The following is a 20,278-nucleotide window of genomic DNA, read 5'->3' as shown; positions in this document are numbered from 1 at the left end:
TGCACTTCGGGTGGCCGAACATGCTCAGCATGTTCGGCCGACCCGAAGCCACGCGAAGTGAGCCGATGTACGGCTGATTTCAGCCGATGTACGGCTGAAATCAGCCGTACCAGCCTGAAGTGAATAGCCGAACAGTGTTCGGCTCACTTCACTTCAGATCGGTCTTTCACTCGGCTGCCTACGGCAGCTTTGTGAATAGACCCGTATGTGTTTCATATAGTTCAAATTCTACTTTAATTTTTCAAATGTATTTAAACCCTTCATTTAAAACATGATACACAGCATCATACTTCTACTGCACTTACAACCATTCTGCAGCAGAGTCTTTCATGATACATAGCATCATACTTCTAGTGCACTTACAATCTCTGCAATCTGCCTTAGAAATGTAACTCCCCCTAGTTTCTGTTCTTACGGTGGCTACGCTGCCTTACAGTGTCCTCTGGAGCCCCAATTTAGCCACCCTTGTGAGCACCCTCCCACTTGAGTCTAAAGGCTGACATGTCGGTGCTCCGTGCATTGACACGAACAAGAAACGCCAAAGCCCAGGAATGCAAGCCACTCCTCCGAGAGAATCGATTGGCAGTGGCTTCCAATACAGCGTTGGCCATTCATCTATTGTAATAATGTGTTTTTCATATAGCAGCATTGTATTCTTAAAAATGGGCATATAAATTGTTTATTGCATATTTTAAAAGCATTATGCTGGGGGTCATGTGACATCTACTGTGCATGCTCCCTGATTGTAAGTTTGGGGAAGCAGCAAAATTGTAAGTGATTGGGGACATTTATTTGTTAAAAAAAACCTCATGGTGGCAGTGCACATTTCATGCTGGATATAAATACTTTAATGTAAAAAAGGAAGGGTTTAAAACTACGTTAAAGGTGTTTGGCTAACAGGCCTACTGGTGCGCTTTTTGGGGACTGTTTGGCTTTTTCACACACTCAGGTTTTTTTTGTAAAAAGAAAAAAACACTGTGCTATTTATTCAAGTAGGGAATCATATTTATTTGTGTGCTAAGCAGAAACTAATCCTGAGAAAAACACGTTGGCTGTTATTAATGACCTCCATGTGAGAATTCTACTTCCTCATTGTCTCAGGCTTCATACTTTATAAGACACTAGCATTTTTAGAAGATGGTCAGCAGTGGCAGCCTCCATATTTCCCTTGCCAGAGGAACTTGAGCTGAAGGTTAGCTTTAACCTTTTCCCTGCTGGAAGCATCTTTTTCATGTTGCATACAAATACTAAAATGCACATTTTGTACATGAAATTCCAGGTTCATACTTCACAGAGGATTAATTTATCCACTGAAGAAGGATATCAAAGCATGCATGATGATGTGAACACCTTTGGAAATAAAAGCCTTCGGGCAGTTGGATGGTGCCTACATGACCATCCTGTGCAGTCAACATTAGACTAAATTTTATTTACCTTACTCATCTCTCCCTTATGCTTTTTGATTATAAGCTACTTGGCAATGTCTCTTATTTTAACTGTTACATGTATTTATGAATGATATAATGCTACAGTTCTTGCTTTTCTGCACTTATTGCATTCTTGAAAACTTGGCTATATATCATCAAGAAGAGTAATCATATAGAAGGTTTACGGAAGTCAGAGCACAATGACTTTAATTACATTTTGTACATTTCAGAAACAGAATGTAACTATAATGGATCACCATTCTGCAGCAGAGTCTTTCATCAAACACATGGATAATGAATACAAGCTGCGGGGAGGCTGCCCAGCGGACTGGGTTTGGATTGTGCCTCCAGTGTCAGGGAGCATCACCACTGTGTTTCACCAGGAAATGCTCAACTATATTCTGAGCCCTTTTTACTACTATCAGGTAGGAAAAGTGTGGCACACCATGTTGAGCCCCTTTTATCAAAGTATCAGCCAGTCACCAGCCAGAGTAAATCCGTACTAGAAAATTACAGCACAGAAATGGAAAGGTGATTTATAAGGGTGCTGTGCAGACAACATTGTCTTGAAATTAATAAAAGGAGCACAGCCTACTTGTTTAGTACTTTGGTTTTTCCTCCAACATTGCTGTAAAGCACCAGTCTATGCCATTTCTTCTGTTGGCAAGCTGGTGATGTGAACACAAGCAGGAGTGGACACACCTATTGTAGGCAGCTTGATGAAAACAAATTTATGTAATTACTAAGAAGATTCTCAAAGTTAAAAAGTTGAAATTTTAATTTGATTGTTGATATAGCAACCAGTGACATCAGTGAGCTGGGTGGGATGCTAGAGAGAGCCGCCGACAACATGGGCTGGCATCTGCCCCTTCGAACAAATCAGCTATGCACACCTACCCCCCATTGACCATTCCATGACAACATCCCGCCACCCCCCCAACTGACATCACCTTAAACGGCGATTTACCAAGTGACAGCACTGTGTCCCAGCATCCATGTTAGGTCTATGGGGAGCTGGACGTGTCCCTATACATCAGATTACCCCCGATCCATCACAATCAGGCCCGTTCTGTTTTCTGCGTCCATTTAGATCCGATAGACTAACATTGGGCTTCTGATCAAATCTGCCTGAAAAACTGACAGGTAGCATATTATGATTCATATTTCATGACCCATGTATATGGTATATTTTTTATGAATTCTTTGTTCATGTCACATTATGTACGTTTCCATGCTTTTGTAACAAACTTTTTCTTGAATAAAATCAATGAGGGCAATTTATCAAAACTGGAGCAGACAAAATCTGGAGCAGTTGCCCATGGCGACCAATCAGCTTCTCTCTTCAGTTTGTTTAGTTAAGACTTAAAAATGAAGGAGAAGCTGATTGGTTACCATGCACAGCTGTTACAGGTATGATCTGCTCCAGTTTTGATAAATCCCCCTCAATATGTTTAAAAAAGGATTAGTTTAACTCCTCCTTATGTCAGCGATCTTGCTTGTGGTGATTTGGTTTATTTTCTTTTTCTTTTTCAAGTTTACAGCTGACTGAATGTAATTGGTCTGGAAAATGTTATGTTGGTAACAGAAACCTGAAATGTTTTGTTATGCTACCTAAATATATACATGGCTTTATAAATGCTATATCCTAACATTTTATTGCAGATTGATGCCTGGAAAACGCACGTGTGGCATGACGAAAGGCGAAAACCTAAGAAGAAAGAATTCAAGCTCAGTGTTATTGCCAAGTAAGAGACTAAGATTGTCACCACTGATATGTGAATTGTAGCCAAGCCTTTCCACTTGTGGTGGCATTCAGTGGTCACAGTCACATTCATCCTCTCTGACAAGTCAATAGACTTGTAATGTTTAGGGAGTTTTCAGCTTTGCAATAATGGAACGAGTTTGCTGATGAATTGCGATAAATGTCTATATCCATCTTTGCTGGCAGTCGTGTATTATGGATGTACATGCTGCTGAGCCCTTAGGAAATAAACTATTAATCAGTTTGCAGAAATAATTGGGGGATTGATCTGCGGTGTGCTGCCAGTATTTGACATGTTTAACTTATGTACTTAATGTTTCAGGGCTGTGTTCTTTGCTTCAACACTTGCGAGGAAATCTATGGCTGCCAGGATGAAGGCCACAATCCTGTATGCCACAGAGACGGGAAAATCAGAGACATTTGCAAGAAAATTGCAGACATTATTCAGCTTTGCTTTCAATGCTAAGGTAAATAAAGTAAAACATAGATTTTCTACTGGCGGCAATGGGGGTGGCCATTTTGTGGTTAAGTACAACACAAGTGTGATTTTCATTTGATGAGCCCTTATGTAAAAAGAGTGGGATTACTAATTCAATGCAATAAACACTTTCTTATGCTGAAGTGGTTCACATTAAGCTCAGTAGTTGTGCACCTTTGTGGTGCTGCCCAGTGGCATCCCCGACCTTGGCAGCCAACCAGGTCTGTACATGGCAAGTGATTTCTGCATTTGACAGTTTCTAAAATAGTTCTTTAAAAATCTTGCTTCGGAAAGACACAAAAATGATGTAATAAGCCTGTGCTACTCTTAATACGTTCTTTCTAGGGAAAGAGTAGGCAACTTTGACATTTCAACTGTGGTGACTCTATAAAAGGGTAGGCAACCTTGCAATTCCAGCTGTAGTGAATCTATAAATACTATCATGCCTCAGCTGTGGGATTCTCGCCTGAGTCTTGCAATGCCTCATGGGATTTGTAGTTCCACCATAGCTGTAGTGACGAGGGCTGGTTTCATAGCAGGGTTCTGGTTGGTTTGTACAATAAACAGTATAAACATTGTAAGAACAAAATCTTCTAGAGTACAAGACTGACTAGTAAAGACCAGGCTTATAAAGATAACAATGATGACCCACCAGACATTCTGAGGTTCAAGGAGTCCTGTCACTGGCAGAAAAAGATAACCTTTTATGATAAACAGAATTTTTTAAAGCCAAGCTTCAGCCCACACTTCTAGATCCACAAGGATCACAAAGTTTTTTCTGGAGTGCAGCAGCCACCAAACAGAACGTTTGACTATTTCTCTGTTCCACTAGTTTGACTATATCTAAAATACATCATGCTCACATGGCCTCCAGACACACATCCTGCATACAGAGGGTTACACCCTCTAGGCCTGGCCGCCAGTCCTGGGGCCTTAGTCCATCCACAACCTTCTCGACAGCTACTCTCCCCAGATAGAAGGACTTCGTAAGAACCCTTCCAAAACAGATCTCAGCTGTTTTGTCAGAGCCTGGTCCAACCCACTGATGACAAACTCACCAGGGGTTGGTCAGCTGGCATGACAGACATGACTCCCTGTATTCACCTCCCTCACAGTCTCTCCAACATATCTCCAGCTCTTCAGCTTTCTCAACAGTAACTGACACATGAGCAATACAGGGAGTCTTTGAACCCAATATTCTGCTGAGGGGGTTGGGTAACACATTCCTACACTTTTTCGGGCATCAGAAGGGCAGGGAGTCACAGACAGTAAAAACCTGACAAATTGTAACTTTTTCCTGCTCTTTACAAAATGAAAAAACACATTTAGATAGGCAGTATGATGCATATCTGAAGAAATATACACTTTATAAACAGTATGAGTGACATAGCGGCCTATAGTCTTTCCGGATAGCAGGCCTTCTTCCAGGTTTAACCGATATGACCTCTATCCCTATGTCCCTGAAGATAATCTGGAGTACAACTACCTGTTTCGAGCTGTGGGTGTGGCTATTATCTGCTGGCTCTTGCGGTAATATTTGCAAATTAAATTATCAAGAAAAACATCAATTTACCCATTTATACCCAAACCTAATCTGTGTCATAGGCCATACCATGTTAATGGTAAGTGCCACCTCTCACTGTTGTTTATTATGTATTCATTTGAACTGACTAAACTTTTTTTTAATATATGGGTCCTTTAGGTTATCTGCATGGAAGATTACAATGTCAGCAATCTAGACAAAGAAACTCTCCTTCTAGTAGTTACAAGTACTTTTGGAAATGGCGGCTGCCCTGGTAATGGTGAGGTAAGATGCATATAAATATTTGGATGGAAGTCAAGTAATGAAAATCAGCACTTTAAAGAACAATGACATAAAAATACAAACATGTATGCAAAAGAGCTCAGGAAATAGGTGTAGCACTTACATATTGCTGTTTTTACAGCACACTTTAGGGTATAAAAGAAAACATTTCAATTTTGCTGTGAGGTAAAGGACATTTCCTGTGCATACTTTGACTTTTCTAGTAAAAAAAATCCACAAAAGATTGCACTTACAGAATACTGACCCAAGTCCTAAATTTTGGAAAAAGTGATTCCACTGCTTTGTTGAGTTTAGTACCTGAATGCCCTTGGCTCTAAATTCTTTTTACTGAATGCTGAATAAAAGTTTCTGAAATATCAGTAGGCAGGATTGGTGTCTGAGTTCTGGAGCTCGCACTATGACCACAAGTGTTTTCTGGATTGAAAGGCTGAGCACTATAATAGTTAGTTAAAGTGGACCGATCAGTAACTTTACAATCTGTATGAATAAATGAATGATAAAAATAAAGCTTTTACCATTAACCTTATCCCACCCACAATCTGCTTATCATCATTCCTCAGTATGGCGCCCTATGCTGAGGATATGGTAATAAACATCCTCACGTTTGCAACTTCATCCCGGTGCTAACTCCCAATCTCGGCTGTCACTGACAGCAGGGGTCCCCACTGATAATTGGGAACCAATCAGACTGCCTAAGTCAGCTTAGACATGGTGATTACATGCAGGCTGGAGGCTTCATTGAGAAAAATAAAAGCCTCTAGCCTGCAAGTGAAGTTAGCCACCTTCAGGCATCAGTGTCCATCTGCAATGTTATCTAATAAAGCATATGTGAAGGAGATAAAGAAAAAACAATCTTATATATCTGCAATTCATGCACATTTCCCAATGTTTATCCCTTTTTAACACACTGCAAGCACAGAAAAATAACTGTGGATGTGCCTGAAATATACAGGGCTATTCACAAAAGGGTGAAGAGTTTGGAGAAGGCAGGAGAAATGAACAATCTAGGCCAAAATAGCAGATTTGGAAAAATTCTACAATTCAGTTCACTTTCCTGTTCAGCTACCGTATTTTTGCTCCATAAGACACACTTTTTTTCCCCCAAAAGGAGGGGGAAAATGTGCCTGCGTCTTATGGAGCGAATACCTATCGCCCGACACCCAGGACATGCAGTTTCGGGCGCCGGGCGAGTAGTTTCTTTTTGTACATTCAGCCCTGCTCCTGACAAGCAGAGCTGAATGTGCAGTGGGAGCCGCTGTTCGTTTAATACAAGCGATCTAAGTAGATCCCTTGTATTAAATCGAGCGGCGGCGGCATCGGCGATAGTGTCCGCCCCCCGCCGAGGTTTTCTGGGTCCCCCGTTCCTCTGCGGGACTGTGACCCGTCACGATCCCCCATAGGAGCTCACCATAGAGCCCATTGAGCAGACGAAGAACGACGTTCTTCGTCTGCTCTGTGTGATTACTGAGACAGCGCCACCTGTCTCAGCAGTCACTAACTGCAGCTTCTGTTAAAGAAATTCTGTCATAGAATTTCTGTCACAGAAGCCATGCGTCCTATCGTCCGGAGCGTCTTATAGACCGCAAAATACGGTATTTTATCCTAGATTGTTCACTTCTCCTGCCTTCTCCCAGCTCTTCGCCCTTTTGTGAATAGCCCTAATAGTGTGTTCCTACCATCCTCTTTGACTTGACAACTCAGTGAAGGGAAATTACTAAGACTGGAGCAGGTAAAATCTGGAGCAGCTGTGCGGGGCAACCATTCAGCTTCTATGTATCATTTCCAAAGCTTAACTGGACAAACTGAATATTGAAGCTGATTGGTTGTCATATACAACTGCTCAAGAATCTGTCTGCTCCAGTTATAGAACATTTCCTACAGTGTATTTATGGCTCTGCATTCAAAAGCACATGTTGTCAGCCCTGCCTACTAAGTTTCTGATGCATTACAAAGAATACAGATCTTTTCTCAACCCCATCCCTTTTTTTGCACTAATAAAACATATATTATAAAATATAACACCGCACTTTAAAATGTATATTTAGCAGATCAAAAAGGAATAAATCAGCGTTCATTATTAGGGTTTACATGCATTTTAATAGTGTAACTGTCAAAATCAGTTGCACTTTTAAAAAATAATGTTACACTTAAAAAAATGTTTAAAAAGAAAAAAAAAGAAGATCAGGTTTATTAGCCTATAAGAAAAACAGAGCAGGTTTTTATTTATTAACCAAACAAAAGCCTTATTTGTTCCTAAAATAAATATACAAAATATTTCGTTATGCAAATTAGTCGTCATATTGTTATTGCTAGGTTAACTAACACATATTGTTGATGGTAAATTTGGCCTGGGCATCTAGGCCAGAATGATCATGAAAGGGTTAAAAAGCAGCCTGGAGTTTCAGACTGGGGAAGGAGTGGAGCATAATGTCAGAAGTCTGCTTCAGACAAGAGCAAAGCATGTCCACAGTTGTCAGTATCAAAAAGATAGATAGATAGATAGATAGATACATAGATAGATAGATAGATAGATAGATAGATAGATAGATAGATAGATAGATAGAGCAGTGCAGCTATAAACAAGGTATTCACTGACTTTTTACCCCTTTTTATTTTTATTTTATAGAAATTCAAGAAATCATTGTTTAATATGAAACAACTCCACAGCAAAGTAAGGTATGTAAGAATAATACATGTAACAATGTATTTTTCCTTATTCAACTTTAGGATACGTTTTCCTTATCACATGATTCTATAGTAGCAGGACTGCAAAAAACCTTAATTGGCATGCCAAATTGTGCACAACATGCTTTAATTTCACAAGTGAGTGCATATTCTCTAGCTTATGAGCATCTGCAGACAGGATTAGTCCATTTATGTTGTAAACCCTGAACAGCTTGAAAGAAAGGTTTCCAGGCCTTCATAGAATCATAAAATCATAATTGCATTTCATCTCACCAGGCTAATCCTGGCTTAAAGATGAAGTCTCACTAAAAATGTTTAATTGTTATTTAATTCACATGGGGATCAAGTGCATATAGCACTTGGTCCTGTTTAAATCCGTTGTGCTGTTGCCAAGCAGCGTAATCAGACAGTTTAAGCACCCCTGTCTGACCATGGTGCTAGCTAGAAAGGAGGTTTTAAGTGACAGTATTAGCCTCTGGTAGCAGGGGCCGCTCTGGAGACCAGCGCTGCCATTCATAAAAGATTATTCAGCATTGCAGGCTAAGGCTGTGTGTTTACAATAAGCCTGGCAGATAGATCATGTAGTGCTGAGTGATATTTTATGAATGAACAACCAGTGCTGTTGGAGCCAGTACAGTGTATGACACAGCCCTGACAGCACTATGTGATCTATCTGCTGGGACTGCTTGTAAATATAGCTTTGGCAGATAGAGCATAGCCCTGCAGTACTGAGTGATCTTTTTTGCATAAATGATCAGTGCTCTTGGGGCCAACACATTATGAAGGTCACTCGGTGCTGCAGGGCTGTTATCTATCTGCCAGCTGTGTACTTACAAGCACATGTACAGCTGTGTACTTACTTGAATGATCTTTTATGAGTGAAAAATCAGTGCTGTCTGGGCTGTGTGATGGAGTTACAGTGAGCATTAATATAAATAAAGAGGTGTTTCATTTTGCAATGAGGTCACTGATCTGAATGGAACCAAATGCTTTATGCACTTGGTCAACTGGTGGATAAAATAGGTGAGATTTCTTCTTTAGTGAGACAGGCAGTTGTAAAATGTCCCTCTAAGGAAAAAAGTTAAGATAATTTAAAGGTTAATTATGCATGCAATGAAAATTTGCAAATATTCTTGGCTGCATGCTTGTTCCTGGCCACTACTTGTTGACTACTACTTGCGAAACCGGGATCATGACTGCAATTAAGCCTGCACATTAAAATACAAGTCAGCAAGTAACAGGTTCCATTTGAAGGTAACAGAAAATATCGGCCAACATTCCTAGTTTTAAATGGGAAATGGCCAACATCAGCCATTTGAAATTTACTGTCAAATGCATGGCTCCACTGAAAACTGAAAATGGAGGGAGTATAAAACATGAAAGGAAAATATCTGCTCTGGGTTATGTCTAAAGAAAGGTTTATGTGCTATCAGGCAGGGATGCACTGTGAAGATCTCAGGAGTGGGCCTGCACATAAGTATTTATCCATATGGAAACCACTATAAAGGTCTTTAAAAAACAACTTCTTTAAAAGGGATATTGTCTATTAAAGTGTATGCTAGGAGTATGTAATAATTGCTGCTTTTTACATTAGGTACGCAGTTTTTGGACTTGGCTCCAGCATGTATCCACAATTTTGTGCTTTTGCCCATACCATGGACCAGAAGTTGTCACAGCTTGGTGCCTCCCAGATTAGCCTAACTGGTGAAGGGGATGAGCTTAATGGACAAGAAGAATCTTTTTTATCATGGGCTGTTCACACTTTTACGGTAAGAAATAAAAACTAACAAAGAAACATGCCAATACTATCCTGCAAATATTGCTTACCAAAGTCAGAAAGTTCAGTCAGTATTTATCTATATTTGTAGCTAGATGATGAGGACTTCCAAACCAGCTTCTTCTCTTTGCAGCTCTGGAGAAGCTTAGTTGCAGCATCCTGCTTGTGAACAGAGAAGGCCGGGAGCAGTGCAGCAGATTGGAGTTGGGAACAGCGCAGAGGGTGTTTTAAAGCAAGGTCCACCCAAGGGGGATGCATGAGCATGATTAAAGGAGAATTATGAGGTGAGTGTTTTTCACTCAGCCTCATAATCTGAACCGACCTGTGAAAATGAAACTGTCACAGGTCGACTCAGTAGATCGGGAAGTGAGCAAACACATACCGGCGCTCGTTCTACTTCTCGATCCTGTGCCGGCAGAGAGCCGTGACAGGGAAGGGACTGGATTCCCCCCTCCCCTGTCCAATCCTCCAGCGCTGACTGGCGGAACGGACGGGGGAGGGGGCGGGTACAGCTGGCTCTGCCTCTAGATAGGCAGAGCCAGCTGTCACTCTGGGTGGAGTCACTCTGGGTGGAGTCACTTATGTCTGGATCCACTGGGTGGATCCAGACATAATTGTCTGGATCCGTTCCGGCTGCAGCGCCTCAGTATACTGAGCTTTGGGTGATGGGAGGATGCTAGTTTGTGTCCTCCCGTTACCCTTAGGACAACTATGGGGAAAAGCCCTAACCCCATAGTTCTCCTTTAAGAAGTTGGAAACTCAGCAGAGCATGGTTTAAAGTGAATAGCCGAACAGTGTTCGGCTCACTTCACTTCAGATCGGTCATTCACTTGGCAGCTTTGTGAATAGACCCCTATGTCATCAATGTGACATAGTCAGTCTAAGACAACTGGTTGCAGATTTTCTAAAATGATACTGATGTTAATATATTTTGCAATTTTACTTTGAGACCTTCTGTAACAAGGAAGTACAGAGTGTAATCACTTTATAAAAAAATTATTAACCCATACCATTTTTCTAGTTTACTGAAGTCAAAGGAGTAATAATATATACAATTTGCATTGACTTTCACTTTAACTCACTGTTAAATCACTGTGACATTGTCCTTTGGCTTTCTTGTATGTCTTCTAGGTTGCTTGTGAAGCATTCAAGATTAGAGACAGACAAAACATTATACTGCCAAAATGTTATACGTCAACTGAAACCTGGAATGCAGAAAACTATCGTCTGGTGAAAGAAACTCAGCCTTTAGATTACACCAAAGGTATTTCCATATGCAGAAAGACAACTTGTGAAGCTTAATTTGTAAAATAGTTTTAGTCACTACAGTACACTATTTCCCCCTGTTATTGTTAGTTTGTATCTATTTTTATGCTTATAACTTCCTTTCTACATAGATTCTCCTTCCCTGGCGCTCCGGGAGTCTCCCGCTTCCGGCCGCCAAGGAGAGAAACACTCCTGTTTCTCTTTTTTTTTTTTATTCTGACATGGAGCCGTGTCAGAACAGAAAAAATACATAAAGTTTTGCCCATTGGAATGCATTGCTGGATTCCTATTGGCTATTTCAATTTACAATAGCCAATAGTAAACTAGCATTGTACCCGCCCTCTGCTGCAGTTCTCCATCAGGTCCATCAGCAGAGGGCGGGTACAATGCTAGTTTACTACTGCCTATTGTAAATTGAAATAGCCAATAGGAATCTAGCAATGCATTCCAATGGGCAAATTTTTTTATTTTTTTTTCTATTCTGACACAGCTCCGTGTCAGAATATAGAAAAAAAAAAGAAAAAGGTAGGTATTAAGGTAGCAAGGTCAGCAAGTGAGGAAGATTATAACTAGGATAAAAAATATATACATTTGTCTGTTAAACTAGGGTGTTTTCCTTTTGAACTTCCTATATTTTTGCAATGTGGTAAGAAATTCACATTTTTCGGAGGTACTCTGATCAAGGTTTCCTGATTTGAAGACCCAAAATAAGTATTCTTTTGAGCCACTGAGAGGCATAGGAGGTTATGCAGCGTGCACCCAACCATTCTTCACAGAGAACCCACAGAACCGTTTCTCATTAAAGCAAAAGGGCAGGGAAGAGAACATGACAAGGCACAAATACTTTGCAGCTAACATTTCCCAGGTTATTGCACCTACTGGCTTTCAGTTCTAAAGACACAGGACACATGCTTCTTGTTGGGAATTGCTAGGAAAGGCAGCAAACATGTTTCTAAGTACTTCATGTTTCCCTTTGCACCATTCTTTTCTGTACACTTGGCTCATTGTTGCTTAACATCTGTCTAATAGCAGAGGTCAGGAAAAGGTGTGGGCTCTGTAAACTGAGGAAACAGCGTATATAGTGCCTATTATAATGGCTCAGAATGAGAACGAAGAGACTAAAAGTATTGTGTTACAGAGGCAGAAATGTTTATTAAAAATATGGATAACACTATGAAATATAGATAGAGTTTCTTAGATTTATTTTTTACAGCTTTTTTCATTTAGTTTATTGAAACTGTACTCCATGAACTAACATATAGGTAAACGATTACATATTCTGCCCATCGCTTGCCTTTTCTCCACTAAAAAGTATGTGGCTTTGTTTTTTGTAGCGCTCTCCAAACTGCATTCAAGAAATATCCTGAAAATGAAGCTAAAATCAAGGCAGAATTTGCTAAGTGATGAATCTGGGTAAGTTATTTTTCCATTATAGTTTTCATACAAGCATACATAACATTCAGGATTGCTTCTGTTTATAACAGAATAGGCAATTAATTAACTATGTCCGTTCCTAAAACGAGGCAGCCTGAGTGTGCCTGCTGTCCCTTTTCCAGCCACAGTATCCCAGGTTGCCAAGAGCTCTTAGCAACCTGGGACAGTCTGGCTGGCATCCTGCCCAGCTCACTGACGTCACTACGGTAGTTGTCAGGAGCTGAACTGGCCTCCCTTCCATCATCTGGCAACCAGTGACGTCGGTGAGCTGGGCACTGGACAGTGCCAAAGCCAGAGGTACAGTGCACTACCAGCAGCGCCACCTTCCCCCCCGGTAATGTGCCCCACCAGTACTTCATCTCCCCTGTCACTGACACTCATCCCCCCCCTTTTTTAAACCATAGCTTTGCTACAATGTACTTTATCCCCTGAGCTCACATGTTAATACATTTGTAGGAGAATGGGATCTCCCTGACACCAGCCTTTTCTGGGAGTGATAGGTTGAAAACTTTCTAGCCAAGATGGTTACCTGTTCCCCCAGGATCAAATAGTCAGGGCTGTCTGTGTGTACCCATAGGCATAGTGATCCTCACTTCTCTATGAGTACATTTAGTTCTAGAATGTGTCCTAATTCTGTTTTGCCCTTTCTTCTCCAGCATTGTAAAACAAGTAATTATGCTCATACTATAACCGTCAATTGTAGAAACATCCAGAACAGTTATACTCAAGAATACTACAATGTATGTCCACATCCCTTAGCATCAATACATCAATGTGCTTTCCGATAAAAATATTCAATCACTGTGCATCAAAGACAATGATAACTAGTGACGTCCCACAGTCAAATCACTTGTTGATTCTGCTCAGAAAAAGGAAATCCTGCATACGTAATTAATCCTATTATGAGTTCTTTTTTGTTGTTTTCAGACGTGCCACTCTACTAGTGAAACTTTCTAGTGAGAATTACCAGGATGTTCAGTATCTGCCAGGGGAACATGTTGGTGTGTTTCCTGGCAACCAGCCAGATCTAGTTACCAGCATAATTAAACTTCTGAAGGATGTTCCCTCCAACAATCAGGACATCCGACTGGAGACACGCAGCCAACAGGGTAAGAATCTGTTTTGTATTGGTGAACGCCTTGACTTCCTTCTTGGTATATTCAGATAAGTGTTGCGTCATTTAAAAAATAATCTTGGATGTTTTTGTTCTAATAGAATGACTTCTCAGCTGCAGTAAATTAATCAATTCTATTATACATAAAATGATAGAATTGTTATGTATTATATTTTGTGTCGCCGACCAAGTACAAAAGCACAAAGTATACAGTAAGAGAAGATACAATAGCTGATAAAAACAATAAAAAAGTGACATAATAATGGTTACCCAGATTTCTATTTCAGTATACCCTACAGCTCAACCAAAGATCATGAGCCGTTACGTGTTAAGCAATCAACAATAAATGCCAATAAGTTGCTACATGTTACAGACTTTTCTCAACCTAGAGATTTACCCATTAAAAATTAGTACATATGCATCTGCACTTACACAAGTGTGCATGCCCATGTTTTGTGACTAGACACCCCTGGTGCCAGCCTTATCTTAGGAACCAAGCTGATCATCCAAGCAATTTCAAGGCAAACCAACCATTGACCCCCTCCCTGCGATCTATCAGACTGTGGAGTCTGTTACAGTTTGAAAATGTACCTAGACATCACAATTATGGCTCACTCCTACTGATCCTGTTAAGTGACATTGCTTAAGCTCATTCTGTTTATTGTTGATTCAATATAAATGTTGAATTGCATAATGCGGAAAAAAAATTGCATCTCTCTATAGTAAGGTGTCAGGACAAAATAATTATAGTGTCATTAGACTATTTTGCTAAAAAGCCACTTAAACCAAAGACACAACAGGACCATTGTTAGTGAGCAGTTGTTGTTATACACAGTTAAAGTAAGAGGCTTGAGAATACATATATTTAAGTAAGATTTGTACAAATTGTGCAACAGATACTGTTGATAAACAATGACGTTTAATAAAAGTGTATGACCCTGGTGTGTGGTTACACAGGAGTAGCTACATAAATATAGCTTACTTTAAATTAACATAAAACAATCAACACTGAAGCCATTATACTCTGAACTGAGTCTTTGAGGGACATAATACGTTTATACGATGAGGCCATCAGCATTAGCCATTCAGTACTGAAGGTTGATTATACATGGATTAATGACAGCAGCCTTGCTATATTAACAGGTAGCAAGAGTCCACAAAGCAGTTTTGGTTTTGAACTAGCCACAACTTGTTTTTGTTTGCATGGTCAAAAGCAGCTTGTCCACAACCAAACACATAAAAATAAATACTAGGCTAGCAAACAAAATTAATTCTTTGCAAGGAAGTGGATCTTGTGTCCAGGTCCCCAAATAGTTTTTACTTGGTATCAAAGCTTCTGCCATACAATAGTTCTCTGGGGGGGCAACATGCCCTGGTTTTCCAAAGTATGTAAGAGCACTGAGATACCCCTGTGGAGGAGGCTTCCTCCTCTATAAAGAACAATCATCACAAGCTGAATTGGCTTTCCCGAAGCTCTCAATAAAAAATGGATATAATAGACAATAGAGAGCATGCTATGAGAAATGTGGACCCCTTCTAAAACCCCCAGATCTTCTTTCTCAACAGGAAACAATTAGAATTTTAAATGGTACAACCATTTCCAGTGCTGTCATTCTTACAATATATGCTGTGGAAAAGATTACAGCAGATGACCTTGGGAGACCAGATTTGGCATTTCAAGAGATTAATTATGTTGGGAAATGTTTTTAGGTTAGAATTCCCACCAGGTCTGCTATCCATATCTATCACATCTCCCTGACAATAACAGGACTAGCCAGGCCTTTAAGCTGAGCTACCATTGTAAACTTATGTATATCCCTATGAAGAATTCACTAGACACTAGACAAATCGCTATTATACAGCATTTTAGGTCATGCACCCTCTACTACAGTCTTTGTTAACCCTTCTACCCCAGAGGAACCCCTAAAAAAAAATCAGGTCTTAGGAAACCCTTACTAAAATCAACTCATCGGGTAACAAAATGCTTCTTGCATTGGCGGTCAGTGGGAAGAATGCCCTCCTTACAGTGGTGAACAGAATTCCACACTTATAGACATCTAAAAGGATCATTGGCATCATGCTTCTGACTCTAGGTGGCATTACATACTGAACTATGTGGGTACAATCAGATGGGAAAACAATCAGTCAGAGCTCAAGAAACCCCTAGCCACTTCTGGGGGAACCATAGTGTTTCACGGGACCCTGGTTGAGAATAGCTGATCTAATGAGTCATATATAACAATAGGTTTAGGCCTGTAACAATATAACTCAACCTGGCTCTCTATTCAAAGAGTGGGAGGAGTTCTCCCTACGGGAGTCCAGGATAGCATTATTGATCAAAGGTTTGAACTACCCAGCTCCACCCAAAATGGACACAGTCTACATTAAATAAAATGCTCTTTAAGAAAGCTGTAAAACAGATTAAAATATCACTGAAAAGATGCCAACATTTTTATATGTTAAAACAAGGGAACTACAGTACATTGTACAACATAAATTGCTGATACGTATAGTGGTGCAACAGTAGATAGAGGCATTTTAATAATGATGGTCCTTTTTAACTGTAGTAATAAAGAAGATCCTGTAGCTTTTTACAAATATTTCTTTGCAAAAGGAATCATCTGAGTAGAATATACTGTAGGAAGGATATCCAAAACTGTTCAAGGTTATGTCAGTTATAAAAATTTAAAGTATCCCTGAAACAGGATAACCGAATAATTCCCCAAACTTTTTAAGACAATGAAAATTAGAAGCTTTGACTGGAACACTTTGTAACAGCTACTAAATGATTTCCTCCCCTGTTGTATTTGCAGGTAACTTCTGGACAGTCAGTGAGAAAATCCCTCCTTGCTCTCTGTTCCAAGCTTTGACTTTTTTTGTAGACATAACTACTCCACCCTCCCAGCTACTTCTGAAAAAGCTGTCACTGCTGGCTGCTGATGCAAAGGATAAACAGAGACTGGAAGACTTGAGCAATGTACGTACAAGGTTCATTCACTCTGCACTTAGCATTGTCCACTGGTTTTAAGCATTTCATTCTATTTCTGGCATGTGGTATGTGTATTTTAGGTACAGCTGAGATGTAAGTGACATATATATATAACAATTGCATGATATTATATTATTCCAATGATAACTTTTTTATGTATTTTGCTAAATACTCCTACAGCACCCACATATATGGAAAACCAGCAGACATTTGAATATATTCACTATAGTAGTTCAGAGAGCAATTACCCCACAACAACCAATCAGATTCTATATTCCTGTAGTCAGATTACTTAAAGGAGAACTATGGGGCAACCTTTTTTCCCAACAATATTTATTTTATTGAAAATTTTTGTTATTTAATAAAGATCTCTTATGTGCGTAACACCTTGGTGAATCCATTTATTTAGGGAGATATTTGGAATGCAGTAAGTCAAAACATTAAGTGTGGGATGAATGTTTTGTAAAGAAGGCGACATGGGTGAGGATAGAGACAAGGAGGGGCAACCTTTTTTGCCCATAGTTCTCCTCAGGGTCCCGGGAGGACATATACTGTGTCCTCTGGTGACCCACAATTCAGTATATAGCGGGCAGTCAGTGCTGGGGAAACAGAGAGGGGAGGGGGGGGGAATCCCTGTGGGGATCGGTGATTGGCAGTCATCGCTCTCTGCAGGGAGAGGATCGTTAAGTCAGTAATCGGCGGTGTGTGTTTGCTGACTTCCTGATCAATAGAGCAGATCTGTGGCAGCTTCTTTGTCACAGGTCGGCTTGAATTATGGGGATGAATGTTTTTCGCTCACCCCATAATTCTCCTTTAACAGATTCTTTTTAGCATTGGTTGCACTACTTTACTGAATAAGCTTCTAGTTGCACTCGGATACACTGTGTAGGCCCAGCTTTCCAATCTTCTCCTTCTGCCTACCTTGTATTACAACTTATTACTAATTTGTTCTAGACATATAAAGGCTTAAGAAATTAGTTTCCCTTCATTTTGTATTAATTCATTTTTGTTTTGTTTCTCAATTTTCGGATCACATTCAATTCGGTACATTATTCAGAATTTGGATCGATCCAAATTTTTTGTTATCGGTTTGGATACATTCGAATCTATTTAAATTTATTATGTTGTTAAACATAAAAAAGAAAAAAAAGAAAACAGCGTGGGATCCCCCCCCGACCCTTTGCGTCTGGTAGGAATTTAAGGGGGGACTCCATGCCGAAAAAAATAAATAAAATACATTGTGTCCTCCCCCAAAATCTCTTGTGGTTGGATCAAGGATCCCTTAGACCCTTGATCCAAGCAGCAGCCTAGCAGAGCAGCAAAGGGGGGGCAAAGGACCCTTCCCATGTTGAGGGCATGTGGCCTGGTATGATGTGGGGGACCCCCTAAAATTCCTACCAGACGTAAAGGGTTGGAATTCTTTATTGTTGCCATACAGAAATTGGCATGCATCCGATTGTCTGAATTTGAAGAAATGTGTCCAAATTTTAATTTGAACAAAACAAAACGTATATGTCTAATTTGTTCAATTTTAACACTCAAATGACTGGTACCATAAATGGCATCATCATCAGGTAGGCCAGCGCTGCCATTCAGACACTTAGGGGGTCTATTTATAAACTATTTGCAGGTCTCTTCACCATGGTAAGAACATTCATTTTTGCCATCATTTGCCCAAAATGAATGTTCACAGATATTCACAGGACTAAGGACCCTGTGAATTGTTCATAATAAGATAATAATTATAATAATTATAATAATAATAATAATAATAATAATAATAATAACAATGTCCATTTTTAATATTTCCCTTAATCTTGATCTAGTCCTTCAGCACATAAAGGCAGTGTTGGGCTGAAGCTATGCCTCTTTTTTTCTGCTGACCATCAGGATCTCATCAAAAACACTCTTTAACCTCTAATTGTCTTTTTTGTTCTCTTGAGTTCCTGTACAGCAGTGATTACTCTTAAGGATTATAAAATAATAAAAAATTAAATTGTAAAAACATCAGAGAATTAGTTTTTAATTTTGCATTCCATTGTTCATTTTATCTGCTTTTTAATAGTTTGGCATAATTGTTTACCAGCATATCCTGTTTAATATAGCCAATTTCTTTGCTTTTTTTAGGACATAAAAAAATATAATGAATGGAAGTCCTACAACTACCCATCATTTCTTGAGGTACTGGAAGAGTTTGCATCTCTGGAGGTGCCTGCTATATTTGTATTAACTCAGCTCCCACCACTGAAGGCACGATACTACTCTATAAGCTCTTCAAAGGATATGAAACCTGGGGAGATCCATCTGACAGTGGCTGTTGTTGACTACAAAACAAAAGGTAATAATAGACTTGTATCAACCTTTTCCCTCCCACAATATGCTTTCAATCCAGGCTGTTGCTGATATCTGGGAACCAATCAAAGGGGTTCCTAATCATGTGATCACTGTCAAATATGACATAGTGATCACAATCAAGCTGCAGGCTTGACTAAAAATAAAAGCCTTGAGTCTGCAGATGCATCTTTTTAATACTCTAATTGTCAGATACAACTACAGTATTATAGATATAATAAATTAATTTAAGAATTAACAAATATGCAAACCAAAAGAAGTAGCTGGCATGAATTAAACTTTAGAAATACACTTATTTTATAAAATTGATATAAAATGTTAATCGTAGATTAATATATTTTTGTTTACATATGTATTTTTTTCCCTGTTCTAGGAGGTCAAGGTCCTCTGCACCATGGTGTGTGCAGTACATGGTTCAATAGCATCAGTCCTAATGAACTGGTTCCTTGTTTTATAAGAAGGTAAGCATAGAGCATAGTAATGTGCAATATCCTGTCATACAGTGTTATCTTAAGTCTATCTTATGTACGTGTACCCTTATACAGTGCAATCTCCTGGCATATAATATACACATGACCTTAGACTGTGCAGTATCCTAACATACAGTCTTGTCTTTGTTTATGTTATCATGCCCTTAAATATATATTTAATATAGTGGTCACATAGTTTGTACAATATTTATTTCTTAGCTAAAGCACTCTTGCAATTTACATTTTGAACTGTCAAGTTCATATCTACCCACAATTGAATGGCACATTTACACATTAGAATTTGATATACCCAACTAATATTTGATTGAAGTTAAAAAACCTTGAATGTTTTTTTTATTTATAAAAAATGTTGGATCATTTTCTAAGGAGTTTTAAAGTGTGTTATGTACTGGACATTTTTTTTTTTATTCTTCTTTATTATATTGTTAATGAAAGGTTATTAAAATAGGATTTCTAGTAGCATTAGCTGATTTTTTCCTTAATCATAGACTCAATTTTTCAATCAAAAACCTGTATGGCCAGTGATAAAAAGGAAACACATTTAGATCAGGTAAACAAAATTAAATTAGGATATCAATATATCTGTATGTACAACAAGAACACTTGAAAGAAGGTTGAAATCACTCTGTTGATAAATGTAAATCCTAACAAATGACTTTCTCCTATTTCCTGCAGTTT

At 39.2% G+C, this 20,278-nt stretch overlaps 1 protein-coding gene across 1 annotated transcript in view; it reads left to right on the top strand.

Annotated features, from left to right (window-relative positions):
* Positions 1–20,278, top strand: part of NOS2 (nitric oxide synthase 2) — a 49,754-nt gene that overhangs the window by 22,887 nt on the left and 6,589 nt on the right. The window contains exons 11-22 of the mRNA XM_018573586.1: positions 1,658–1,852; positions 3,090–3,172; positions 3,512–3,656; positions 5,370–5,474; positions 8,119–8,168; positions 9,772–9,946; positions 11,086–11,218; positions 12,555–12,633; positions 13,582–13,763; positions 16,582–16,745; positions 18,885–19,095; positions 19,483–19,570. Of these exons, the coding sequence (XP_018429088.1) occupies positions 1,658–1,852; positions 3,090–3,172; positions 3,512–3,656; positions 5,370–5,474; positions 8,119–8,168; positions 9,772–9,946; positions 11,086–11,218; positions 12,555–12,633; positions 13,582–13,763; positions 16,582–16,745; positions 18,885–19,095; positions 19,483–19,570 (1,610 nt within the window). The remainder of the gene's footprint in view (positions 1–1,657; positions 1,853–3,089; positions 3,173–3,511; positions 3,657–5,369; positions 5,475–8,118; positions 8,169–9,771; positions 9,947–11,085; positions 11,219–12,554; positions 12,634–13,581; positions 13,764–16,581; positions 16,746–18,884; positions 19,096–19,482; positions 19,571–20,278) is intronic.

The sequence above is a fragment of the Nanorana parkeri genome, unplaced genomic scaffold (genome assembly GCF_000935625.1).
Source record: "Nanorana parkeri isolate BGI_ZX_2015 unplaced genomic scaffold, ASM93562v1 scaffold48, whole genome shotgun sequence".
NCBI lineage: Eukaryota > Metazoa > Chordata > Amphibia > Anura > Dicroglossidae > Nanorana > Nanorana parkeri.
This window is presented reverse-complemented; position numbering and strand designations above follow the sequence as displayed.